Here is a 27,666-nt window from a genome sequence, read left to right as displayed (position 1 = left end):
ATACCTGTAGAGAGAGGTTTTGTCTAGCAATCTGGATTTCTGGCTTCCAAAAAAAAATGGAGTTCTAAAAATGCTAGGCACACCAGCACTGCAACAATGGCTTGAAGCTAGGCAGCCACTAACATACTTGTTGTTCTTATTTGCCATGATGTCCACTACTCCCTATTGTCTTCTAAACACTGAAGCCCAATGTCAATTACCATTTAGCTTACTGGTTGTGAGTCTGTGATCCCTAAACAATGATCTTCTACCCTTCTTATTAGGGTGTACTGCTGATAAATTAAAATGTAATCGTGGATGATTACATTTTAACATACCAACTGCAAGAATAAAAACCGTAACACTGATATCTGTTAGAAAAAACCCTGCAATTGTCACAAATTTATTCAAACTAAAGTGAAAATTCAAGGAAAAAATGTGTCCATTCCTATAAACAGAAAACAAATTATTTTCAGTTTACAATTAAAAATCATTTTCATCTACTCATAGTCAGAAAGTAATGCAGTAATAACTTCTTACCCCCATAATTAGGTGGTGGCACAAAATGAGAGAAAATTATCTTATTCAAATTGACTGGCTATAAGAACAAATTGCTTTACTTACTGATTTTATGTTTAAACCGTCTAGAACCCTCCTGATGCTTAAATGCACAAAGAAAAACAACTCTTTTGCATTTGTAGCTTATATGTATTAAACTATAGTTTACAAAGCCAGAAGAAAACAAAATACAAGGTGAATAGGGAAACAGACCTAGAAAAGTACATTCTACTACTTCCTATGTCAAGTGTATATAAGGCTTTTGAGCTAAAAGCTATGGCAAGTACCATCCAGCTTTAGAAGTCTGTATGTCCTTACCCCTATCTTCTCCATTACTCCAAACAAAATAATCTAGCTGACCTGCTTTTCCTGTAGATGGGAAAGTTTAAGAGTATTTGCTTTCTATTTCATTTTTACCATCATTTCCAATGGCTAATAAAACAACATATAAGATGCCCTCTAAAAACAGCTATTCCCTTTAAACTAGGCAAAACCAAACTTATTTCTCAAAGTCTTCCAAGAGAGACCAGATGAGCCAATTACTCAGTAGTTTGGAGGTAAACCTCAATGTTCTTTATCCCCGAGCCATTAGGTTTACAAGTGACATCTATTTATTTATTTTTGGGATGGAGTCTCGCTCTGTCGCCCAGGCTGGAGTGCAGCGGTGCGACCTCCGGTCACTGCAACCTCTGTCTCCCGGGTTCAATCGATTCTCCTGTCGCAGCCGCCAGAGTAGCTGGGATTACAGGTGCGTGCCACCACACAACAGACTAATTTTTGTATTTTTAAGAGAAACGGGGTTTCACCATGTTGGCCAGGCTGGTCTTGAACTCCTGACCTCAAGTGATCCGCCCGCCTCGGCCTCCCAAAGTGTTGAGATTACAGGCGTGAGCCACCGCACCTGGCCGCAAGTGGCATTTTAAAGCTCAATATTACCACTGAATATTAATGGATATACATAAGACTGGAGTGGCATCACAATTTTCTCACAACTGCAATTCCAAAATAAAATCCAGTTGCACTTTTGCTTAACACAATCCTGAAAAACACAATCCCGTTTGTTAAAACCTGATGGTGAATCAAATATGAGTCTCTCCTAAAAGTTCACCAAATTTCTAATGCACATAGTAATCTAAATCACAAAAACAACTTTTTCAAAAATGCAGGACTGAGAAACAAAGGAAAACATCGATCAGTCATTACTTCAACCATTAACAATGGAAGCACAAAGTGCCATTTGACTGGTAAAGGTTACTGGAAAACCCAGATCTCGAGTTTCACACTGTTAAGAGTATAAGATGCACAGACCGTACTGGAATTAGCAGAAATGGTTCCTGCTATAACTGTGCTTTACCTGCTATTCTCTAACACTGCTGTCCAGCAGAACTATCTGAAATAAGATAAATGTTCTATGTCTGTCCTATTCAATACAACAGCCAATAGCTACATATGGCTACTGAGCACTTAAAATGTAGCTAGCAAAACTAAGGAACTTGGTTTAATTTCAATTAAATTGCTACATATGGCTAGTGGCTCTCTTATAGGACAGAACAGTTGTACAATTTGAAATATAAGGTATAAACTGTATTGACTAAACTGTAGTTTTTCAAAGTATCATGCCCTGATGTTAACACCAAGCAAGACCATTCTGATACCAAATGATACACAAGGTTTGCGATCAGCCTAAACATAAAATTCACTTATGAAATGAGAATTCTTGATATTAGATTCAGAATTTAAGGTGCAATCTTTATTAAGTAATATAAAAAATAGTCTCAGGTTCTTCCCCATTGTTTTCGCAAACGGGGTGCTCACTTTCAAAATAGTTTCCCAAAACATGCAAGTTATTTTCCCTTCAAATCTGTTCAACACCTTCTGTTCAGGAAAACAAATGGCAAAAATAAGTTGTCAACACTAGTAAGCGTCCTGCGATAAATTAATGTGTAAATGTCACACATTAATTTTCCTTTTCCTTAAAAGAGGGGGAAAATGTTTGGCAGCGTCCGGATCTTTCAAAAGCCTTATTACCCATCTTTCCAAATGTTTAGGTGTACAAAACATTCAGATACAGTTGCGATTTCGTTCCTAGATACAAAGCAGTTTTTCAGTTCCAGAGAGTTACAAGTCTTTTTGACTTGTATTCTTTGACCAGCTCTTCCTAAGTCAAGAAAAGTAACAAGATGGTGCACAAAATGTCAAAAGAAAACAAGTCTGGAAACTTGCATTGAGTAACTAGTCTCTAAGCGGAATCAATTGCCTTTAACCCGGAGAGAGAGTCCCTCGTACTACCCAGCCAAGCAAACAGAACAAGGTCGTGACCCTGGGTCACGGCCGCCAGTACCGCTCCCGCCCGGCAGCGGGGAAGCCACCTGTTAGGCCCGAGCCTCACCTGGGAGTAAAGAGGAAGCGATTGCCCGGCAGCTCGCCCGACGCGAGGGCTGTGAGCGTGGTACCCGCCCCTCTTGCTGCAGCGGCTAGACCCCCGGCGGCACGTGGGCTTCACCCGGGCCCCGGCAGCTCTGACAGGCGGGTCGCCCGCGGACCCCGGCCCGCCGTCTCGCGCAGGTCCCCGGGGCAGGACCCCCGTTTCCCTCGCAACCACCCCGCCAAGCGGGCGTCCCAGCGGCCCACACCGCCGGTCCGCCCTGCTTCCCTTCCTTCCCGGACGGTGCGATCCCGCCCTGCAGCCTCTCACCTACCTGGTCACGGAGTTTGAGGAACGCCATGGCGGTCGCCTCCGCGCCCACTCCAGCCTCCTCCTCCTCCGCCGCCGCCGCCGCCGCCGCCGCCGCCCGGCCCACTGCTCCCGCCCCAGTAGCCTTGGCCGCTGCCCGGGACCAGCGGGTCCGCGGCCGACTGCGCTGAGAAGACCGCGGGCAGGGGGCGGCGCCGCCTCCCCGGCCGCCCGCCGCCGCCCGCCGCCGCCGAGAGGTGAGGAGCCCGGCCGGTCCCGCCTCCTCCTCTGAGGACTCCCCGCCCTCTTCCTTCCTTTCTTTCTCCTTCCCTCTGCTGCCTGCCTTACCCGCCGCTGCCGCCACCGCCTCCTCACGCCCCCTTCCCGAAATACCCTGGCAGCCCCCGCGGCCGCGCCGTTCCAGCCCGCGGCAGCGGCGGCATCCAAACTCCACAATATTACCACCACCGCCCGCCGCGATTGGCGGCCGCGCGGGGGAGAGGCCAGAGTAAGCCGAGCGCCCATTGGCCACGCCGCCGCGCTCGCTGGTGCCCCCCCGCCTCCCGCGACGGGAGGGGCGGGCGGAGGAAGCCGCAAGGGTGGGCGCGGGGCCGTGGCGCGGGCGGGGCGGGGGAGTCGGCAGGGGTGCGGGCCAGGGGAGGGCGGCCAGGTGTCCCGGCTCCCAGGCGCGCGCCTCAGGCGTGGTGGGCGGAGCCCGAGGCGGAGGTGGCGGGGGGAGGTGGGGAACGGCCCCGGACTCGCACGTGGAGGTGGAGCGCGGACGCCTCCTTCAGCCAGGGCAAGACTAAGGAGCTGGGTGAGGGACCGGAATGGCTGGAAGGGGTGGGCACCTGGGGGCTGCGGCGAGTGGCGATGGGCGAGCCGGACTTGCACGTGGAGAAAGCGTGAGAATGCGCCCCTGGGTTTGGGGAGGGTGGGGAGCCAAGGAGTGGGATGAGAGGTGGTCACGGAATGGGGGGAGCTGCTGTCCTCCCCGGGGGCTGCAGGCCGAGACCGGGTGAGGGGCGGGGGTGATGCTGGCACTCTGGACGGAAGGGCGTCGTCTTCGCAGCCGAACAGGTTGTGGACGCCCAATCCTTTTTCTGCCCGTAGTCCCAATCCGAAGCTAAGCTGTGTGGTTTTCCCTTGAAAGCTCCCCAGCCAGGCTTGCTGCCTCCACCCCTTCTTTCGCATCTGAAGCATTTTGCCTCCCACTCGAGAGAAATCAATTTTCTTAAACAAACAAACAAAAAAAGATGTGCAGGATTTCTAATAAATAGCATCCTTGGATGGAGGAGAAGAGGAATGACTCCCTCATCCTGCCACAAACACCCCCACGCCACCCCGCAGCTCTGAAACGGCTTTTCTTTCTTAGCCAGCCGCACGCTGTTGCCATTCCAGGCTCGTGTGGGAGAAGATTGTTGTACGCCTGGGTCTGTCCGCCCGGGCGGCTCCAGCCTCTGGTTTATAAAAGGTGCAGATGGTTAAAACACAAACGTGTGACGTCAGGGTCGGTTTTTAAAAGTCTTTTCTATCCTCTACATCAGTTGTGTCTCTTGGGATGGACTTTATTTAGAGAATCGATTCGAGCCTAATGGCAGTCTAGAGAAATGGAGATCTTCGTCAGGACTATCAGATTATTGTAATGCTGCACTTATAATAAAAAACTTAGCTTTAGCCACGCAAAAAAAAAAAAATGAAAATAGAGTGCAAGATAAAAAAACACACCTGATTAACTGATGACCCTTCCAATATTCTTTGACATATCCATGCCATGGTTCCATTGAAACAATTTCTTACCTAAAATTGTGTCCCTCGTCATGATATTTTCTACTTAAAATGGAGGAATTCTCATAACTGTGATCTAACCGTCATAATGAGGCTAAAAAGGAAATCAAACTGCTCTTGCTTTGCATTCTCTTCAGTAGCTCCTTTACCCTTTATTTCAACTCCAGCAGATAAAATAGAGATACTATATGTCACCCAACCCCTCCTTATCAGTTCAGTGAGGGTGAATGAGTTAATGTCGTGAAAGCATTTGAGTTCTCCAAAACAAAGGTGTTGTGATAATATTACTACAGTACTTTGTGATTACAAGTTAGCTTTGTAAGTAATTACCCATGTGCCATATCCAGTCGTGTTCTATCTTGGCCTAGGAGTGTTAGGATTTACCCTCATTTATAAGTAAGCCTGTTAAGCACTATGGATGTTGAGCCAGGAATTAATATAGCCCTCCTCTTCCCGACAAATAATCTCTCCTCTAGGTTAAAGTTCTAGAATTTAAAAACACAATGAGAACCTGATTGGGAACATGGCAAAGATGATTTTTTGGGAGAATGTAAGTGTGTTTGAGAGTATGAATTTATGGACTAAATATGCATTTTAATAGATTTTGTGATGAAGCTAACGAAACTTTCCAGGACTCTTTTGAAATTTTCTGATAGTAATTAATGAAAATGTTTTATGATGTATCATCTGCATTATAGTAGGCATGGAGCTCTCCTTATAGATGATCTTCACACCTAGCTGGGTTCTCACCCTTCTGCACCATGAACACCATTTAACTTCTCTGTGTCTCAGTTTCACCATTCATAAAAAAACTAAGCTTAACATTTCCTGGCCTACTCATCTCACACCATCGGATAAGATAGTGATATGAAAGGCTGTGGAAAACTCTGAAGGACCATTACACTATATTATTATTATGACAGCAATTACAGGGTACTTCAAATGTTTGTGGGAAATAGAATTAAAGGTTAAAATTAAAATATAAACTTTATTTCTCAACATACGATTTGTCAAGTTCAAGATGATAAGCAATGATACCAGCCATTTAGTTCATCCTTAAAGAACTGAGGGTCCTGGGAATTCATGTCAATGCAGTCTTTCTTACAGTAATAATGTAATGTTAATAACAGAAGAAAAATGCGTGCCTTTTAAAGAATTGTTAAGATTAGGAAACAAAAATAAGTCAGAAGGAGCCAAATTAGGAGTATGAGGTGGATGCCTAACGGTTTTCCATCAGAATCCTAACAAAATTGCCCTCGTTTGATGAGAGGAATGAGCAGGAGCATTATGTTGGAGAAGGACTCTCTAGTGAAGCTTTATTGAGCATTTTCCTGCTAAAGCTTTTACTAACTTTCTCAAAAACACTTTCATAATAAGCAGATGTTATCGTTCATTGTCCCTCCAGAAAGTCAAGCAAAATCTCTTGAACGTCCCAAAAGACTGTTGCCAAGACCTTTGTTCTTGACTGATCTGCTTTTGCTTTGGCTGGACCCTTCCACCTCTTGGTAGCCATTGCTTTGATTGTGCTTCGTCTTCAGGATCATAATAGTAAGGCCATGTTTCATCTTGTTAGAATTCTTTGAAGAAGTGTACGAGTGTTTTAGTGTCTTGACCCTACTTGTTTAAAATTTCTATTGACAGCCTTTCTCTTGCCTGAAACTGATCTGGGCCCAATGGTTTGGGCACCCATTGAGTTGAAAGTTTGCTCAACTTTAATTTTTCAGTCAGAATTATGTAAGCTTAACCATTTGAGATGTCTGTGATGTTGGCTCTTGTTCGTGCGGTTAATCATCAGTCTTCTTCAATTAGGATACAAACAAGATATTTTCCTCACAAATTGATGTGGATGGTCTGCCACTGTGGGCTTTATGTTTGACATCGTCTTGTCCCTTGTTCAAACGAGTTATCCATTTGTAAACTGCTTATTTTGGGGGGCAGGGGGCATTGTCCCCATAAACTATTCATAAAGCATCAATGATTTCACCATTCTTCCACCCAAGCTTCACCATAAACTTGAGGTTTGTTCTTGCCTCAATTTTAACAGAATTCATGTTGTTCTGATAGGGGCTCTTTTCAAACTGACGCCTTATCCTTCTTAGTGCTGCAAACTGTATCCTGTTCAGATACATTATAACAGTTAATATAAGTTTATGTTGGTGAAAAAAAATTGAAATCCAGCGAGACACAGTGGCTCATGGCTGTAATCCCAGCACTTTGGGAGGCCAAGACAGGTGGATCACTTGAGCCCAGGAATTTGAGACCAGCCTGGCCAATGTGGCCAAAGCCTGTTTCTACTAAAAATACAAAAATTAGCCAGATGTGGTGGTGCATGCTTGTAATACCAATAATTTGGGTGGCTGAGGCACAAGAATCACTTAAGCCTGGGAGGCAGAAGTTGCAGTGAGCCAAGATGGCATCATTGCACTCCAGCCTGGGCAATGGAGCAAGATTCTGTCTCAGAAAAAAAAAAGGAAAAATTAAAATCCATGCATATTTTTTCGTAATATGCATTTTCCATGAACTTTTTGCAGACGCCTTGTACATTTTCATAGCTGCTGAAGAAAATAGGAAAAAAAGTCTATACGGCCAGGTGCAGTAGCTCATGTCTGTGATTCCAGCACTTTCGGAGGCCAAGGTGGGCAGATAACTTGAGGCCAGGAGTTTGAGAGCAGCCTGGCCAACATGGCGAAACCCTGTCTCTACTAAAAATACAAAAATGAGCTGGGTGTGGTGGCGCATGCCTGTAATCCCAGCTACTCAGGAGGCTGAGGCACGAGAATTGCTTGAACCTGGGAGGCAGAGGCTGTGGTGAGCTGAGATCGTGCCACTGCACTCCAGCCTGTGTGACAGAGTGAGACTCTGTCTCCAAAAAAAAAAAAAAAAAAACAACTATGCAATTGAGCAAAAATAAGGTGCATGTTCAAATTCTAATATTTTTAAAATCTTCATTATAAGGCTATTCCTGCTTATAATGAAATATTTACATATTAGGGAAATTCTTAACACCAAAAAAAACCGTATCATTGAAGCCAATGGGGCCAGGAACTTAATTGTTGCCAGTAATCAATTTTTCTCTCTTGTTTTCCACGTCTCTTTCTTTTTCTCCATTACTACAGCCAGTAGCTCCACTGACACATTTTAAGTACTCTGAAGTGATAAAAAGAAAAGAGTCAATATTCCTGACACATCTGAAGTAATGACTAATTGGCTGGACTAGACTCATGTGCTCATGCCTCAGCCAATCACTACCGCAATGTCTTGGAGCTGATGACAGTCTCCATTCAGAATTCATGTCCAAAATGATAGAAGGAAAGATGTTATACAGATGTGACCACCTGGGTATTTGCTGTGAGCTAGGCAGCCACACCACGTTTTATTTACTGTTCTACTACTGTTTTTACTGTTGGGCACTTGCACAGCACCTTATATGCTTACTTCATTTAAATTTTTTATTAACCTTTTTATGTTGGGAACTGGAGCCCAAAGAAATTGTGTGTTCCCAAAGTTACCCAACTAATCAATGGCAGAGCCTGGATGCATAAGGACCTTGAAAGCCAGAAGAGCAGCTTATGTGGTAGGAAATAGATAAATATTTAAGGCTTTTTAGCCAGATAATCCCTATCTTATGAAAATGCATGTAATAGACTAACAAAGCAGCAAAAGGGTGAAGCACAGTGGCTTACACCTGTAATCCCAGCACTTTGGGAGGCCAAGGAAGGAGGACTGCTTAAAGTGAGGAGTTCAAGACCAGCCTGAGCAGTGTAGCAAGACCTCATCTCTACTAAGAATAAAAGTTACCTGGGCATGGTGGCATATATCCATAATCCTAGCTGCTTGGGATGCTGAAGTGGGAGGATCCCTTGAGCCCAGAACTTCAAGGCTGAGCAGTGAGCTATGATTATGCCAGTGCATTTCAGCCAGGATGACAGAGCGAGACTGCGTCTCAAAAAAAAAGAAAGAAAAAGAAAAGGCAGCAAAGGTAAGTTCAGAGACCCAGAGGCTGGAAGTAGAAGGTCCAACATATATCTAAAAGAGTTTCAGGAGGAGAGAAGGAAGGAGAGGTGATCTCCAGAGATGATGTCTGAGAAATTTTCAGACTTGAAAAATGTGAGTTGTCAGATCAAAGGAGTACGCTGTCTCAAGCAGAATAAATTTTAGAAATTGAGACCTGTACATAGTAGTGAAATTAAAGAATACCAGACATAACAAAATTATGCTAAAAGTTACCACTGAGAAAAGTCAAATTACCCTAAGAGAAATGACTATCATCCTGTCAGCAGATTTATCACCAACAGTTGTGACAGAAGATGATGGAAAATATTTTCAAAGTATTAAGAGACCAAAATTGAGAAACTAGAATTCTATACCTAGCTAAACCATCTTTCAGGAGAAAGGACAAAATAAACACATTTTCAAAATTTAGGATGCACACATACTCATTGAAAGAAGTCCTAGGAAATATACTCCAACAAGAAAAAAGCTGAAACCTGAAGAAAAAAATAAACAAATTAGCAAGTATCTTGGTTAATATGAATCAGTAGTATGTTTTTAAGTGCTAGTATTTTAGAATTTTAAAACCAGGTGAAATTAAAATATCTATTAAAATATGGTAGATGATGGTAGGAGGGAGTTCTGAGCTAAAATATTCTAGAGTTATTTTATTCAAAGGCAATGAAATATTCCTTCACCTTAGACTTTGACAAGTTATATTGGTTAAGGTTCTTTGTTGTAAACAACAGAATCCATGCAGGAATTTTAAAAATTTATAACAAAATTATTGAGAGAGCTGGAAAAACAATCCTGGGCTAAACTTCTAGAAAAATGCCCAAAACCATGCCAGAACTAACTGGCATGCTGTTCCCATCACAATCCAAATATCAGGAGCTCGACTTTTCTTCATTTGTTCCTGCTCCCAGGATCAGTGTCAATTCTGTGTCTGGAACTTGATCTTGTAGCCAGGAGAGTAGTAGCTGTCTGCAGAGCTTGTATCCTCACATTCCTTACATTTCCATAGGTACATCTGGTAAGTAGAGCCTATGTCACAGGCCTGCATTCTAACCACAAGAGAGGCAGGAAATTTGAGTTCTCAATTCTATCCTGGGTAGGTAGGACCTATAATCAGAAAAGTATCACAAATATAGAAAGGTTGTTTAAAAGATTATGGCAACCATGAATATAACACAATCCATTACTGATATACATGTTAAACATTTAAAGGTATTCACCAAAATAAGAGAACTAGAATGTGGAACTTCCAAACCTATAGAGAAAAAAAAAATGGCCTAGAGAAAACTTAGTTAATGAAATAGTAGGCAAAAGAGATAAAGAGAGGCAAATTAACAGCATGATAAATAGGAAACTCAAATGAGATTGTACAAAGAAGTCCCAGGATATTGTTAATCACAATAAATATAAATGGATTCGATCTGTCTATAAAAAAACAACAAACACATTCAGACTGGGTTTTTTTTAAAAACCGGCTATTTGCAAGATATATGGTTAAAACATATTGCAAAAGTTTAGGGAAAGGATTGAAAAAGAACTATATACCAAGAAAATATTAATCAAAATATTATTCATCTAATAACATATCAGGCATAAGAATGTAAGGAAAGAAGGATTGATAGGAATTAACAAGTAATGTGTAGTCATCATAAAAGGAACTGTCCACCAAAAAGATAAACAGCCACCATGTAGTCATGAACTTGTGTGCATTTAACCACATTAAGCAAAATTTGCTGAAACTACATAGAGTAATTGGCAAATGCCCCATGAAAAACAGACCAGGCGTGGTGGCTTATGCCTGTAATCCTAGCACTTTGGGGGGCCGAGGCTGGCAGATCACTTGAGGTCAGGAATTCAAGACCAGCCTGACTGACATGGCAAAACCCCATCTCTACTAAAAGTATAAAAATTAGCTGGATGTAGTGGCACATGCCTGTAATCCCAGCTGGAGGCTGAGGAAGAAGAATCACTTGAACCCAGGAGATGGAGGTTGCAGTGAGCCGAGAGAGAAACAGACAAAAGGGTTGAATGCCATAAAATCAGTAAGCTTGATATTATGTGAGAATATATGCACGCACACATATATAATCAATAGTTCACACCACTCCCCCAAGACACTAAGTCCAGCCATTTTAGAGGTGAATTTTATCAAACATGACCTTTCTTCGTTTTGTTTCATAAATAGAGGCTAACATCAAGTGTATTAACACCGAGATTCCTGATGCAGCAAATGCTTCTCAGATACCTTTTATTTCATCCCAACCCTCTGACATCCAAGTACAGTTATTTTAAAAATAGGGCCATTCAGAACCATTTCATTTATTCAAAAGCTTTTTCAAGAGGATCTCTGCTTAACTACTACAAGTATCTCTCTGCTGCTGACATCTTTTCTGTGGTTGAAGTAGATGAAAAATATAAATAATAGACTGCATAAGAAAAATATGCAACAATTATATACATAGTATAATATAAACTCTGTAAAAAATAAACAGAAATAAGCAAACATCTACGAATAGAAAAAAACTAAAGACCAGAAGACACTATACCATAGTATTAAATGAAATTATGTTTGAATGACAGAAGTATGAGTCATTTCTTCATTTATCTGTATTTTGCATGTTTTCTTTAGTGAGAAATCATTAGTCTCCAAATATGTTGGCATTTTATATAAACTTAAATTTTAATAATTGCCACATTGGAATAAAAAAAGACATGACACACAATGAAAATAACTCAGAATGGTAAAAGAAATTCTAACTTTATCAATAAGTACATTGGTTATGAATGAACTAGACATCTCCACTAAAAGGCAGATATTATCAGACTGAATAAAACAAGATACACACCTGAGATTCAAGGACATAAGTAGGTTGAAAATGAAAGATGGAAAAGATACATTATGCAAACAGTAACTATAAGAGATCTGGAGTGGCTACATTAATATCAAAATAGTAAACTAAACTTAAGAAATCTTACTGGAGACATTTTGATAAGGGGTCAATACATCTAGAATAATAAATGTTATATAAGAACTGACCTCCAAAATAAATGGATGAAGCAAATTCAACAGTAGTAGAGATTTCATTTTAAAAATCTCATTTGTAATATCATTAAAAAATATTTAGGAATAAATTTAACCAAAGAGGTGAAAGACTTATACACCGAAAACTATAAAACATCATGAAAGAAACTGAAGAAGACACAAATAAAAGGAAAGATATCTTGTGCATGTGAATCAGAAGAATGAATATTGTTAAAATGTTCATACTGTTCAAAGCAATATACATATTTAATGCAATCTCTATCAAAATCCTGATGGCATTCTTCGTAGAAATAGAAAACAATCCTAAAATTTGTAAAGAAATAGAGAAAAAGCTGGAGGCATCACACTTCCTGATTTAAAATTATATTACAAAGCTATAGTAATGAAAATAGTATGGTACTGGCATAAAGATAGATACATAGACCAGTGGAACAGAATAGTCCAGAAATAAATCCAAACATACATGATTAACTAATTTTCAACAAGGGCACCAAGAGGACATAATGGGGAAGGGATGATCTCTTCAATAAATGGTGCTGGGGAAACTGGATTTTCACATGCAAAAAAATGAAATTGAACCCTTATACCATGCACAAAAATCAGCTTAAAATGGATAAATGATCTGAACATAAGACCTGAAACCTTAGAAGTCCTAGAAGAAAACATAAGGAAAAAGCTTCTTGACATGGCCTTGGCAATAATTTTTTGGACATCACACCAAAAGCTTGGGGTACAAAAGCAAAAATAAATAAATGGAGCTATATCAAACTAAAATGCTTCTGTACAGCAAAGGAAACCATTAACAAAATGAAAAGGCAACCTACAGATGGAGAAAAAAATATTTACAAACCATATGTCTGCTGAGGGGCTAATATTTAAACTTTATAAAGAACTTAAACAATTCAATAGCAAGAAAACATATAAGCTGATATAAAAATGGGCAAAGGACCTGTTTCTCCAAAGATGACATAAACATGGCTAACAGGTATATGAAAAGATGTTCAATACCACTAATCAGGGAAATCAAATCAAAGCTACTACGAGGTACCACCTCACGTCAATTAGGACAGCTGTTATCAAAAAGACAAGAGATAAGTATCGGCAAGAGTGTGGAGAAAAGGGAACCCTTGTACACTTTTGGTGGGAATGTAGATTGGTGCAGCCATTATGGAAAACAGTATAGAAGTTCATAAACAGAAATAGAAGTACCATATGACCCAGAAATCCCCCTTCTGGGTGTATACTCAAATGAAATCCCTACAAAGATATCTGCACTCCCATGTTCTTTGTGGCATTATTCACAACAGCCAAGATTTGGAAACAACCTAAGTGTCTTTCAGTGGATGAATGAATAAAGAAAATGTGTTACATATACTTACACAGTGGAATATTATTCAGCCTTAAAAAAGGAGGAATCCTGGCCGGGCGCGGTTTCTCATGCCTGTAATCTCAGCACTTTGGGCGGCTGAGGTGGGCGGATCACAAGGTCAGGAGGTCAAGACCAGCCCAGCCAACATAATGAAACTCCTGTCTCTACTAAAAATACAAAAAAAATCAGCCGGGCATGGTGCTGGGCACCTGTAGACCCAGCTACTTGGGAGACCGAGGCAGGAGAATCTCTTGAACCTGAGAGGCAGAGGTTGTAGTGAGTCAAGATCGTGCTACTGTACTCCAGCCTGGGCGACACAGTGAGACTGTCTTAAAAAAAAAAAAAAAAAAAGAAGGATCCTGCTGTTTGCCACAGTATGGATGAACCTGGAAGATAGGAAGATATTATGCTAAGAGAAATAAACCAGACACAGAAAGAAAAATATTGTATGATCTCATTAATATACAGAATCTTTAAAAAAATTCAAGTATACAGAGATACTAAACAGTGGTTATTAGGAGGAAAGTGGGAAGTAGAGAAAATTGAAGATGTAGTTCAAATGATACAATGTTGTAGGATGAATAAGTCTAGAGATCTGATGTACAAAATGAAGACTATAGTTGATAATTGTGTATTGCTTTGGAGATGTTTGCTAAATGAGTAGACTGTAGCTGCTCTTGCCACACAAAATGTGAGTGCCACACATGATGTGAGATGATAGATATGTTAATTTGCTTCACTATAGGAACCATTTTACTATCTGTATGTATTTCACAAAATCATATGCTTTAAATATACACAATAAAAATTATTTTTAAAAGATTTCGGTACCCCACTTTCAATAATTGATAAAACGAAGACTTTAACAACACTATCAATTAACTGATATTTATAAAACACTCCACTGAATGACTTCAGAGTACTCATTCTTTTCAAGTACACACGTAACATTCTCCAGGATAGACTATGTAATAGAGCCCAAAACAAGTCTCAATAAAATTTTTAAAAAGATTGTAATTGTACAAAGCATGTGCTCTGACCACAGTGGAATTTAGTTAGAGATCTATAAGAGAAAGAAACCTGAGAAAACATCAAATATTTGGAAATTAAACAACACATTTCTAAATAACCCATGAGTTGAAGAAATCACAGGGAAATTAAGTTTTACTGAATGAAAACAAAAACACAACATCAAAATCTATGGGATATATCTAAAGTAGTACTTAGAAATAAATATAACTTCAATTCCTATATCAGAAAATAATAAAAGACAAATAAAAAACATAAGCTTCCACCTTAAGAAACTAGAAAACAAAGAACAAGCTAAGCCCAAGACAAGCAGAAGTAATAAAATAATAAAATATTAGAGTAGAAAAGCAATAGATAAAAAATTTAAATCCCTAAAAGTTTTTTATTTCCAAAGATCAACAAAATTGACAAACCCTTAACTAGACTGACCAAGAAAACAAGAGAAACATTACTAATTACCAAAATCAAGAATGAAAGAGGAATAAAGCACCAAAAAAACTCCACGTGATCTTCTCAATAGAGTAGGAAGAGCCAGCAAAGGAGACTGGGATAAGAGAAACCAGAAACCAAGAGTGAATGTATTTCAATAGAGAAAGAGTGGTCAACTGGTTGAGTGCTGCTAATTCCTATAAAAGAAAATGAGAATTGACCATTGGATTAGGCCATGTGGAGTTTGTTGACAATCTTAGGAAGGATTTTGGGAAAACAGCATAAATAAAAATCTAATAGGAATGACTTGGAACAGAACTCATTATAAGAAGTGAAGAAGTGGAAAAAATGAATACAGACAACTCTACCAAGGGGTTTTGTTAAAATTAAGGACAGCAGTGATTTGGAGTAGAAGGGAGAGAGATGAAAAGCCTAAGGGAAGCTGTTTCTGTCTTTTAAGATGGGAGATATTATATGTATAGTCTGAGGAGTAATTGAAAGTTAAAAGGGGGAAAAGTTGGTGATGCAAGAGAGAGTAGATACCTGCAGGCACAAAGTCCTTGAGAAGGCAGGAGGGAATGAGATGTAGTTCAGAAGTAAAGCATGTCAGGAACTCTGAAGGGTCTGAGATTTTACTGTATATGTAAGCTAACAAGTTAACCTGCCACTATTTCATGGATGCTCAGCAAACGGGAAACTCCTGTATCAAAGACAAAGGCTTTGATTTCTCACACCACCAGTTCCCTGCACCCCAATTCCTCAGATCAATGTGAAGAGGGCCAGATGATACCTGCATATGCATGGAGTTGCATTGCAAGTGAGGAACTCTGAACTTACGGAACCTGAATCTTTTATATTGGGCAATAAAGGTGTGTGCCCTTTGCTCCAGAGACATTGTTTTTATTATATTGAACAGTAAACATTCTTGCTGTTTGTTCCAGTGGGAGACACTATCTCTATCTTCCAAGGCTATGAAACATTCAATCCTTGATTACATAGTCTGGAACAAGGAAATGTAAGAGACTCTTAGAGAATTGTCTCTCAACAGAGTTTAGCTTTTAGTAAGAACTTGGACACCTCATCCATTTTAAATGGTGGAGGGTGAGGGGTGGGGAAGATAGATTATTGAAAAGATTCTAGTACCTCTTTTTTGCTTACTTTTATTTTTTTCCCTAGCAAATCAATAGATGAAGGTATCAGGTAAAATTTAGGAGTGGGCATCAAGAGTATATGGTTTATATACTCTGCCTAGAAGAGAGGGAGAGGGTTGGCCAAGGAAATGTAGAATTATTGGGCACTGCCGAAGACACTCCTATAGTGTGTGATCATAAATTTAACCAGTCAACACAATTGCGACTGTTTTATCCAGGTTCATTTCATGCTTAAGTGCAGGGAAAGATCAAGCAGAGAGTTGGCTTTAACCAAGATTGGAGTTTTTTTTAGGACAGTATGATGGAGAAAGAACGTGGTAAGGGCCTTTGGGGTTGTACACTGACAAACCCTTAATTAGGATTAATACAGTCATGGACCATGGAATCTAGGCTGGATAAAAAGGACAGTGAGGAAAGGAAGCCCCGTGAAAAATTGATGAGGCCAAAGGCTCAGAGTTCCTGATAGGATTAAAGAAGAGTTAGAGTGTATTAAAATAAGTGAACTAGGAAGACAGAAGGAAGTAGTCAAATAATGGAATGCCTAAAATCAAGGTTTTAGAGTAATCGTACATGAGCATGGGAGTGCGTAGCTAAGGTGGGGAGGAGAAAAAGGTCATTAGAGGTGAGGAGTCAAGAAACTGAATGACCAGAGTGTCAGATGTATCATTTAGTGCTTGTTGAAGTCACCAAGAATAACAAGTCACAGTGGAGAGACAGGGACCTATATGCTAAAATTTTGAATGAATGAGAGGAAATGACTGAAAGGTCAGTAGATGATTGCAACATAGAGGGGTGGCAGGTGCCATGGATTGATGGCAAACTATTCCTTTATTTAATAAATATTTATTTACATATGGCCAACTAATTACTGTGGAAAGAACAACTTACCACATCCTCAAGGATTACATACTAATTGGAAGATAATATACTCCTCCATCAAAAACGAAACAGTAAGGCAAACATTGCAGTATGGTGAGGCAGAAATACCACTTGCCTAAGGGTCAGAAAATCCGATTTCTGTTATAAGTTCCAGCTTTGTTAATAATTAGCTGTGAGTCTGGGTAAATCAATTAACCTCATCAGGCCTCAGTTTCCACATTTGGATACAGATGAGATGATTCTCAAGCTTCCGCAGGGCATAACATTTCATAGTTCTATGAAATAAAATGATAGCTATTTCACACGAAAATTGGGGAGAATAAATAAGCACGACTGTCCAGATTTTACAGACAGAAGAATATGAACCACAAAGGACTACATAATTTGTCCAGCATCAGAATGTAAAGTCAGGTTCATTGTTGTTTGTGTTAGATCATATAATGCAGAGCAGATGGCCTAATCTGTGTTCGTTTTTGTCCACTTTCCTAAATTTTTGTTTGTCTTTCCGTTATCTCTATTTGGTTCTAGCTAGGTCACGATTGCTTATGTCAAAGAAACAAAGAAAATACCACAAGAATCTGTAACTGTAACAATGTTGTTTAACACAACTTTGAATACATTTTTACAGGAAGAAAAGAAGTGTGTTGCCCTCCAGGAAATGTGTGTTGCTCTGATGTAATTAGGTTGACATACATTTCCCTGGTAGCCAGTATAAGGAATGGGTCCACTAACCCTTGACATCAGAAAATTTTGGGGTTGGATTAGATGTCAAGGTTGGGAAGGATATTATTTGGGTAAAGGGGTTCATTAACCGTTTTTCTACTATAATGAATTTTTCCTTTATAGCTGTGATGTTACTCCTATATTTTTTAATATGTACAAGCATATTCAGTGATACTTTGAGATCCAACTATATGCTGGGTACTACTGTAAAGACTAGTGGCTTTGTGGAGAGCAAGATCGCTAAGGTATCTGTCCTATCTCCTTTTGTTAATATATACTGAATGGCAAAGATAGACATAAACAAGAAAATGAATAAATAAGATTTTTTTCAGAGCATGATCAACATTATGAAGAATATAAAACAGAGTAACAAGATGTCTCTTACCGTGTTTTGCATTCCCCCCATTTAGAAAATAAGTACCACAGAGTTAGGACCTTGTCTGTTATATTTATCAATGTATCCACTGTGCCTTGGTTAGTGAGTTTTGGTTGTGGACTTCTTTAGATAGGACAGTCAGAAAAGGTATCTGTAATGTGCCCTGAGAGCTGAGAAGTAGAAAATAAGGAGTTTTCAGCCAAAGATCTGGGGAAGAGCAATGTAAAATTCCCAAGGAAGCAACAAATTCAGCATGTTTAAGAAACATAAGGAAGGTCAGTGTGGCTGGAAAGTTGTAAGGGTAGAAGTTTGAATTTTAATTTAATTACTGTGATAAGCCATTATAGGTTTTTTTTTCTTTCTTTGTTTTCTGGTCATGTTTTCTTCCTCTAATTTTATTTCCTTTTTTTTCTAAAGAATTTTAGTCAGGGATTTTAAATGACCTTATTTTTATCTTTAAAAGTTTACCCAGACAGTTTTGTAGGGAATAGAGTGAGAATAGCATGAGAGGAAGCAAGAGATCAGTTAGGAGATGAGTGTTGATGATGGGCTGGTGCAGGGGAAGAAGTACTGAGCAGTAATTGAGTCTGAGATATATTCTAGTAGGCTGGGTGTGGTGGTGCTTTGGGAGGCCCAGGTGGGAGGATAGCTTGAGGTTAGGAGTTGGAGAGATATATTCAAAAGATAGAACAAACAGGATCGTTCAGCTGTTGTTCTTCAACTGTTGTTCAACAGCTGATTGATTGGATACGGAGTGAGAGAAAAAACAACAAAGACTCCATTGCTTTGGTCTGAGTAATTTGGTGGTAGTAGTGCCACTAACAGGGAAACTGGGAGAGGAGCAGAGTTTTTCTAGGGAAAATCAAGCAGTTGGTTTTGTCCATGTGAAGCTTACAGTGCCTGTTAGATCTCCAAATGGATATGTAGATAAAATGGTTGATATATGAGTATAGCAAGATGTCAGAACTGAAGATATTATCCTCCTATGAGTCATTGGCATTTAGATGCTATGTAAAGCCACAAGACTGAGTGAGCTCATCAAGGGAGAGCATGTCGATATGAGCAGCAAGGACTAAGCCTTGAACATTTTTGGCTTTGAAAAATACAGTATTCTATAGACTAGAAGTACATTATTTACCAGGTAAATCAGCCAGTTTTAAAAACCCACTTTTTCTTCCTCTCTCAGCAAGTAGTGGGAGGCCATCTTAGAAGGAAGCTATCCTGGTGAGAAGCTCTAATCACATAGCAGCCCCTGGGACTTGCCAGTATGTCATCAGATACACAAAGAAAGGTTCTGGTTCCACTATGCTTCTCTCTCTCATCCTAAGTCTTCCCTGACTCCTCCAGGCCACAGTGATCCCTCCTTCTCCTAACTCTTCTTCCTCATTACTTTCTGGACCTTTGCAGACTTTCCTCCTGGTGGTGTAGCTACTTATGCAGAGCAGATGCTCTAATATGTGTTTGTTTACCTCTATTTATACAAAGTTTGTATTTGTCTTCTTGTTATCTCTAACTAGGCAATGATTGCCTATCACCCCAACTTTCAACAACATTATAATTTCCTCAAGGACAGGATATTCTTACATGTCTTTCTATCCCTTATCATGTTCTGTATTTCCCCATTTGGAATGTAAATACCACAAGAGCTAGGATATTGTCTGTTACGTTCATCACTGTACTCTTTGAGTCTGAAACAGTATTCTTGAATAAACACAAATAGAATGAAGGAATATAAAAGCTGTTGATAGTTGTCTAGATAGATGATTAAGTGCCCTGCCTAAAAGCAAGACTTTTACCCTTTTCCTTGGTAGGCATAACCTCCACTTTTGGTCCCTTTTTAACACCACCATATGCAGAAGTGTTTCACTTCATATCACCTTTATGGAATCTTCCCACAGGTTCTGCTGATGCTCATGTAGGTAAGAATAGGACATATATTTATGGTCTGTATAATGCATATATGTAGTTGGGATCTGTGGTAGATTGTCTGCAAAGATGACCATCAACAATTTCTTTCATCTTTGTTTGTGTACATTGCTCTTCCCAACAAGAGATGGAGTTTGTTTCCTCCCCACTTGAATATAGATGGCCATGTGACTAGCTTTGGCTAATAGAATTCAGTAGAAGTGATGTTATCTAACTTTGGGGCCTGGACCTTAAGAGGCCTTCCAACTTCCAGTTTTGCTGTCTTGAGATTTGGGCACCATGTTTAAGAAGCTTGGCCTTCTGGATGATGTAAGACCACATGGAGAGAGAGAGAGAAGCCTAGCTAGCACCCAACTATTCTAGCCACTGCAAGTGAGGTGCAAAACATGTGAATAAAGCCATCTTGTATTCTCTAGCTCTAGCCAAACTATCCCAGCTTCCTCAGGAATCACGAAGCAGCCACCCCATGAAGCACAGACAAGCCATTCTTGAGGAGTCCCACCCTAGTTGCACAATCATGACAAATAATAAATGGTGGTTTTAAGCCATACTTTTGGGGGTGATTTGTTATATAGCAGTAGATAACTGAAATAGGATCTGTTTCAGGATTTCTTTTATGACAAAACTTCCAGAAATACATTGCATTTAAAAGAAGTGCTTCTGCAATTTGTAGCAAAATTATGATGCAATTATATTTTGTCCCAGCAGTCTTCCTTCTAGGATTCTATCCCAAAGATACTCTGGCAAAAATACAGAGACATATTGGCTATTCATTGCAACACTACCTAAAATAGCAACAAACTTTAAACAATTCAAATGTGTATCAGCAGGGGACTCGTTGAATATGTTATGTAACATCTACATGATGAAGTAATATGCAGCTGTAGAAAAGGAATGAGGAACACCTCTGTAAACTGCCATAGAGTAATCACCAAGGTATAAAGTTGAATGAAAAAAAGCAAGGCACAGAAAATTATGTATGGTATGATATGCCATTGTTTAACTTTTTTTTCTTTTCTTTTTCTTTTTTTTTTTTTTTGAGACTGAATCTCGCTCTGTCACCAGGCTGGAGTGCAGTGGTGCGATCTTGGCTCATTGCAATCTCCGCCTCCTGGGTTCAAGCGATTCCCCTGCCTCAGCCTCCTGAGTAGTTGGGACTACAGGCACGCACCACCACTCCTGGCTAATTTTTTGTATTTTTAGTAGAGACGGGGTTTCACCATGTTGGCCAGGATGGTCTCAATCTCCTGATCACGTGACCCGCCCCGCCTCGGCCTCCCAAAGTGCTGTGATTACAGACGTGAGCTACTGCACCCGGCCATTTAACTTATTTTTTAAAGAAAAGATAAAATATAAAAACTTTAGGCTGGGCGTGGTGACCCACACCTGTAATCCCAGCACTTTGGGAGGCTGAGGCGAATGGATCACCTGAGGTCAGGAGTTTGAGACCAGCCTGGCCAACATGGTGAAACCCCATCTCCACTAAAAATACAAAAATTAGCCAGGCGTGGTGGCGGGCGCCTGTAATCCTAGCTGCTTGGGAGGCTGAGGTAAGGAGAATCGCTTGAACGCGGGAGGTGGAAGTTGCAGTGAGCTGAGATTGTACCATTGCACTCCAGACTGGGCGACCGCGAGACTCTGTCTTAAAAAAAAAAAAAAAAAAGCTTTAAAAGAAGTTATTACCTTAAGGGGAGGGAGTGGATGGGGTAAATGATAACACAGAAATATAATCTTAAAACTCTAGACTGCCCCCGCCCCTGGCCTGCCCAGCCCGTGGCAGCAGCGTGGCCGTGGTGCAGCAGCAGCAGCAGCAGCGGGCGTCTGCGTGGGTGTTTTTGTCCGGTCTCGGGGTCTCGCAGCAGCATGGCGGACTACCTGATCAGCGGCAGCACCAGCTACGTGCGCAAGGATGGGCTCACTGCGCCCCAGCTCTTCGCCAGCGCTGACGGCCTCACTCACAACAACTTCCTGATTCTCCTAGGATTCATAGACTTCATAGCTGATGAGGTGGACCTGACCTCAGCCCTGAACCGGAAGGTCACGCTGAAGACGCCGCTGATCTCCTCCCCTATGGACACTGTGACAGAGGCTGACATGGCCATCGCGATGGCTCTGATGGGAGGTATTGGTTTCATTCACCACAACTGCACCGCAGAGTTCCAGGCCAACGAGGTGCGGAAGATCAAGAAGTTTGAACAGGGCTTCATCACGGACCCCGTGGTGCTGAGCCCCTCGGACACTGTGGGTGATGTGCTGGAGGCCAAGATGCGGCATGGCTTCTCTGGCATACCCATCACTAGACGGGCACCATAGGCAGCAAGCTATTGGGCATTGTCACCTCCCAAGACACTGACTTTCTTGCTGAGAAGGACACCACCACCCTCCTCAGTGAGGTGATGACGCCAAGGATTGAGCTGGTGGTGGCTCCAGCAGGTGTGACGTTGAAAGAGGCAAAAGAGATCCTAAGTGTAGCGAGAAAGGGAAGCTGCCTATCGTCAATGATCGCGATGAACTGGTGGCCATCATCACCCACACCGACCTGAAGAAGAACTGAGACTACCCTCTGGCCTCCAAGGATTCCCACAAGCAGCTGCTGTGCAGGGCAGCTGTGGGCACCCGTGAGGATGAAAAATACTGCCTGGACCTGCTCTCCCAGGCGGGCGTCAACATATAGTCTTGGACTCGTCCCAGGGAACTCGGCATATCAGATCACCATGGTGCATTACATCAAACAAAAGTACCCCCACCTCCAGGTGATTGGGGGGAACATGGTGACAGCAGCCCAGGCCAAGAACCTGATGCTGGTGTGGACGGGCTGCATGTGGGCATGGGCTGCAGCTCCATCTGCATCACCCAGGAAGTGATGGCCTGTGGTCGGCCCCAGGGCACTGCTGTGTACAAGGTGGCCGAGTATGCCCGGCACTTTGGTGTGCCCATCATAGCCAATGGTGGCATCCAGATCGTGGAGGCCCTTGGAGCCTCCACAGTGATGATGGGCTCCCTGTTGGCTGCCACCATGGAGGCACCCGGTGAGTACTTCTTCTCAGATGGGGTGCGGCTCAAGAAGTACCATGGCATGGGCTCGCTGGATGCCATGGGGAAGAGCAGCAGCAGCCAGAAACAATACTTCAGTGAGGGGGATAAGGTGAAGATCGCGCAGGGTATCTCAAACTCCATCCAGGACAAAGGGTCCATTCAGAAGTTCGTGCCCTACCTCACAGCGGACATCCAGCAAGGCTGCCAGGATAGCAGGGCCCACAGCCTGTCTGCCCTTTGGTCCATGATGTACTCAGGAGAGCTCAAGTTTGAGAAGTGGACCATATTGGCCCAGATCAAGGGTGGCGTCCATGGCCTTCATTCTTAGGAGAAGCGACTGTACTGAGGACAGCAGTGGAGGTCAAGGTGGTGGAGGGGGTGCACCCCAGTGTCTACCTTCGGGCACAGCCTCCCTCCATAACTGAGTGGTCCACAGATTTGCACTACAGGTTCCCCAGCTCCTTTCCAGGGAGAGAGGAGAGAAGGTCCTGAGGGGTCTGCAGCCCCTCGCTCAGCATCCCCTGCAGAGTCAGGACTTTTCCCTGGGCCAGGCTGCCCTGGAAGCCCCCTGAGCCCAGCCAGCCGGGGTCTCAGGTGCCTGCCTCAGGTCTTTCTTGCTGCAGCCTGCTCCAGCCCGGTCCCCACCCCAGGGGCAGGCGGCTCCTCCTGGCTTCTCCTGTAGAGCACCTCCCTGCCCCCAGCCCCCCAGGAAATGGTGCTCTCCTGGCCCTGCCTCTGGCCCTTCCCGGGCCGCTGCCCCCTCAGCCATGTGGCACTTCTTAGCTCCTGACCTAGACCAAGGGGTGGTCTCTGCCCCCTTCCCTGGCCCTGGGCTACCCTTGGGTCCTGCTCCTCAGGCAGCTCCCCTGTCCCTGGCCCTGGGGAGGAGGCTGCCCTGGTCATGGCCACCTGCCTGTCATTCCTGACTCACCACCGTCCCCAGGTGTACCATTCCTGCCTTCTCCTCAGCCGCAGTTGAAGGCTTTAACTTTGCATACTTTGGGATCACAGTTGCATCATTGTGTATTAAATAATTGGAATAAATGAAGCCGGTCTCAACACCTCCACCAAAAACAAAAACAAACAAACAAACAAAAAAACAAAAACTCTAGAACTCTAGACTGTGGGAAACTATAGCACAAATAACCTAGTTTATCCTACAAGTAAAATTTAAAGAAAAAAAGGGATGGAATGGGAACCTTGTGATTAAAAAGAGGAACTTAAGGGGCATTCTAACCAATTGCAATTTATGAACCAATTTGTCTTCCAATTTGAATAAATAAATGAAAAAGTTTGAGATGGGGAAATTTAAACACTGGTTGGATATACAATGCTATTAAGGAATTATTATTTAGGTATGATAATGATAGTATGGTTATATTTTAAAAGAAGCTTTATATATTAGACACACACTGAAGTTTTTAATGGATGAAATGATATTACACCAGGAATTGCTAAAAAATAATTAGATGAATTGGTGAAGTTATGGATAAAACAGGATTGGCCATGAGTTGGTAATTAATTAATCTGGATGATTGGTTCATTAAAGTTCATTCTATTGTCTTCTTTACTTTTATATATAGAGTCATCCCTTGGTATCCATGGGGGATTGGTTCCAGGACCCCCTGCTGATAACATAATTTGTGGATGCTCAAGTCTCTTATATAAAGTAGTAGTATTTAACCTATGCACATCCTCTGGTATACTGAATTATCTCTAGATTACTTATAATACCTTATACAATGTAAATGCTATATAAGTAGTTGTTATACTGCATTGTTTTTTAATCTGTATTGTTTTTGTTATATTATTTTTATTGTTTTTTGAATATTTTAAAAAGTTTCCATTTCTTTTTTTGTTTTTATTATTTTAATTGACACATAAGAATCATACATATTTATGGGATACAGTGTGATATTTTGATACATGTATACAATGTGTAATGATCAAATCAGGATAATTAGCATATCCATCACCTCAAACATTTGTTATTTCCTTGTATTAGGATCAAATATTTTCCATTCATGGTTGAATCTACACAAAGGCAGAACCCATGGATACAGAGGGCCAATTGTATTTGAAATTTTTCAAAATGAAGAATTAAAGTAAAAAGGAAAGCCTCTGAGACCCAGCATTTTAAGGGCACTGAATTCGTTTTCTTCATAATATCATACCTTACATCTATTACTCCAAGTAAACCCCATCTATATAAAATGGAAGTCATATCTGTAAAACCATGATGAGTATTTAGAACTGTCTGTGCCTGACATTATGAAGTTATAATGAATTGAAGTTATAATGAATTTGAAGTTATAATGAATTTTCAGAAGACCAAGTGTTTTCGTTATTTTGCTTTGTTTTGGGTTTTTAAAAAAAATAATTTCCAGTGTCACTTTTGTCTCTTAGTAAAATTTTACAGTTTTAATTACCATGAATAGTCTTTCTCCTCTTCCAAACATGTATCATCGTTCATTCACTCAATTAACATGTTCTCCTTTTTTTTTTTTTTTTTTTGAGACAGGGTCTCACTCTGTCACCCAGGTTGCAGTGCAGTGGTACAGTCACAGCTCACTGCAGCCTTGACCTTCCAGCTTCTTGGCTCAAGCAGTCCTTGCACCTCAGCCTTCTAAGTAGCTAGGACTACAGACATGTGCCACCATGTCCAGCTAATTTTATTATGTTTTTGTAGAGACAGGGTCTCACTATGTTACCCAGGCTGGTCTCAAACTCCTAGGCTCAAACCATCCTTCTGTTTTGGCCTCCAAAGGGCTAGAATTATAGGTGTGAGACATCATGCCCAGCCTTAAGACTTATTTTTTGAGTGACTACTTTTAGAGCTGCTGGTATTAGGAAATGGTGCTGCGAGCTAACAGGAGTCTGCAGCCCTGCAGCACACAACTGTCAACATGCAAGCCCAGATGCTTACGGTACCATGGAATAACAGGGCTATAATTGAGGTCTTTGAAAGGATGTAGAAAGGGCCTGGTTGCTCTTCCCCTAGCAGGAGATGGGAGGAGAAATCTTGAAAGGGGATGTTAGAGCCTGTTAAGATGCTGGTTCTGGGGAAAGAATACCAGCAGACTGGATATAGCTTATTTTGGAGGGAAGATGGAATCTGATGCTTTTTAGGTTACAAACTTCTTTCATTTTCAAATACCTGTTATCTCGTCTCTGAACCAAAATGAATGACCTATATCAGTGGTTCTCAAAGTGTGATCCCTGGATCAGCAGCATCACCATTCCCAGGAAACTGGCTAATGCAACTGCTCGAGCTCCACTCCAGACCTACTGAGTCTGCAACTGTGGAGCTGAACCAGTGACCTATGTTTTAATAAGCCTTCCAGGTGATGTTAATACTTGCTCATGTTAGAGAATCACTGGTTTAGAGAAAACTAGTAATTGTTCCATAAATTTAGTTTAAAGAAGGAGAAAGAAGCCTGTCCTTTAGCCAAGTTAAAAAAAAAAAAAAAAAAAAGCTGATTACAGAGGAAATTTTGAGAGCATATAAGGTTAAAAAAAAAATAGTTTAGCTTGGCCGGAGGCCTGGCAGAACAGTAGTTATAGAGAAACCAGTGCTCCACAGAGAGAACCACAAACACTAAACTGGATAGCTGCTGTCTGCCACTCAGGTGCAAGTGCAGACTAGAGACTTATGGGGACCAGGTCTCCCGTATCCTTCTCTGAGATACCAATCCTTTACCCAAGAAACCCAAGGCCAATAGCTAAGTATAAAAGTTATTCTCTGAGAGTGAGAATACCTAGATTAGGGATAATGGATAATAAACCTCTATGAGGCCAGGCGTGGTGGCGGGCACAGTGACTCATGCCTGTAATCCTAGCACTTTGGGAGGCCAAGGTGGGCAGATCACCTGAGGTCAGGAGTTTGAGACCATCCTGGCTAAGAAGGTGAAACCGTCCCTACTCAAAATACAGAAATTAGCCAGCCATGGTGGTGCGTGCCTGTAGTCCCAGCTACTCAGGAGGCTGAGACAGGAGAGTCCCTTGAACCGGGGAGGCGGAGGTTGCAGTGAGCCGAGATCGCCCTACTGCACTCCAGCCTGGGAGACAGAACCAGACTCCATCTCAAAAAAAAAAAAAGAAAACTGTATGATACAATTTTTGCAAAAATTTGTGTCTATTTCTTTTCACTTTTTTTAAATGTGGCTACTGGAAAATGTAACCTATGTAGCTCACATTTGTGACCTGTATTATATATCTTTTCACATTGGTCTGTAAGGCACATATAAAATGGAGGGTGGGTAGGAGAAAAAAACTGACCATTTTTCCTCCAGGTCTGAGCACGGCAGTGGGTGTTCAGAACCACAAATCATCATTTCTTATTTCTGTGTCATTTGTATTTATATTGTGAAGGTAACTCAGTAATATGAGCCATAAAAATTATACAGCAAACATCTTTTATATCCATGTTCACAAAGCAGTTTTTCAATCCTAGAAATTAGACTTTCCATCACGGGAGCATGAATTGATTGGTAAAAACTAGAACATATACTAATACATACCAACAATAGCCACTCCCACTTCTCCTACCTTCACTAGGTCAGACATAGTTAATTAATCAGGACATTTTTTATTTTTATTTTTTAATTTTGTGAGTATATAGAAGGTGTATATATTTATGGAGTATATGAGATGGTTTGATACTGGCATGCAATGTGTAATCACATGGTAAAGGGTTATCCA

At 41.4% G+C, this 27,666-nt stretch overlaps 1 protein-coding gene and 1 pseudogene across 8 annotated transcripts in view; one reads left to right on the top strand and one right to left on the bottom strand.

The window, feature by feature from the left end:
- Positions 1 to 3,669, bottom strand: part of ANKRD28 (ankyrin repeat domain 28) — a 197,917-nt gene extending 194,248 nt beyond the window's left edge. Inside the window, exon 1 of one of the 8 annotated variants that reach the window (XM_063722569.1) lies at positions 3,237 to 3,669. Coding sequence is in view for 2 of the 8 variants with exons in the window: in XM_063722572.1 (XP_063578642.1) it covers positions 3,237 to 3,263 (27 nt within the window). In the remaining 6 variants the exon portion in view is untranslated. The remainder of the gene's footprint in view (positions 1 to 3,236) is intronic. The other 7 variants (XM_063722572.1, XM_054552558.2, XM_054552555.2 and 4 more) reach the window with 7 other exon arrangements.
- A 275-nt stretch (positions 3,670 to 3,944) lies between these two features.
- Positions 3,945 to 23,311, top strand: LOC100455854 (inosine-5'-monophosphate dehydrogenase 1-like; annotated as a pseudogene).
- Positions 23,312 to 27,666: the final 4,355 nt, after the last annotated feature.

Source organism: Pongo abelii, chromosome 2 (genome assembly GCF_028885655.2).
Source record: "Pongo abelii isolate AG06213 chromosome 2, NHGRI_mPonAbe1-v2.0_pri, whole genome shotgun sequence".
Lineage (NCBI taxonomy): Eukaryota > Metazoa > Chordata > Mammalia > Primates > Hominidae > Pongo > Pongo abelii.
The sequence above is the reverse complement of the archived record's forward strand: the minus strand, read 5'-3'. Positions and strand labels throughout refer to the sequence as shown.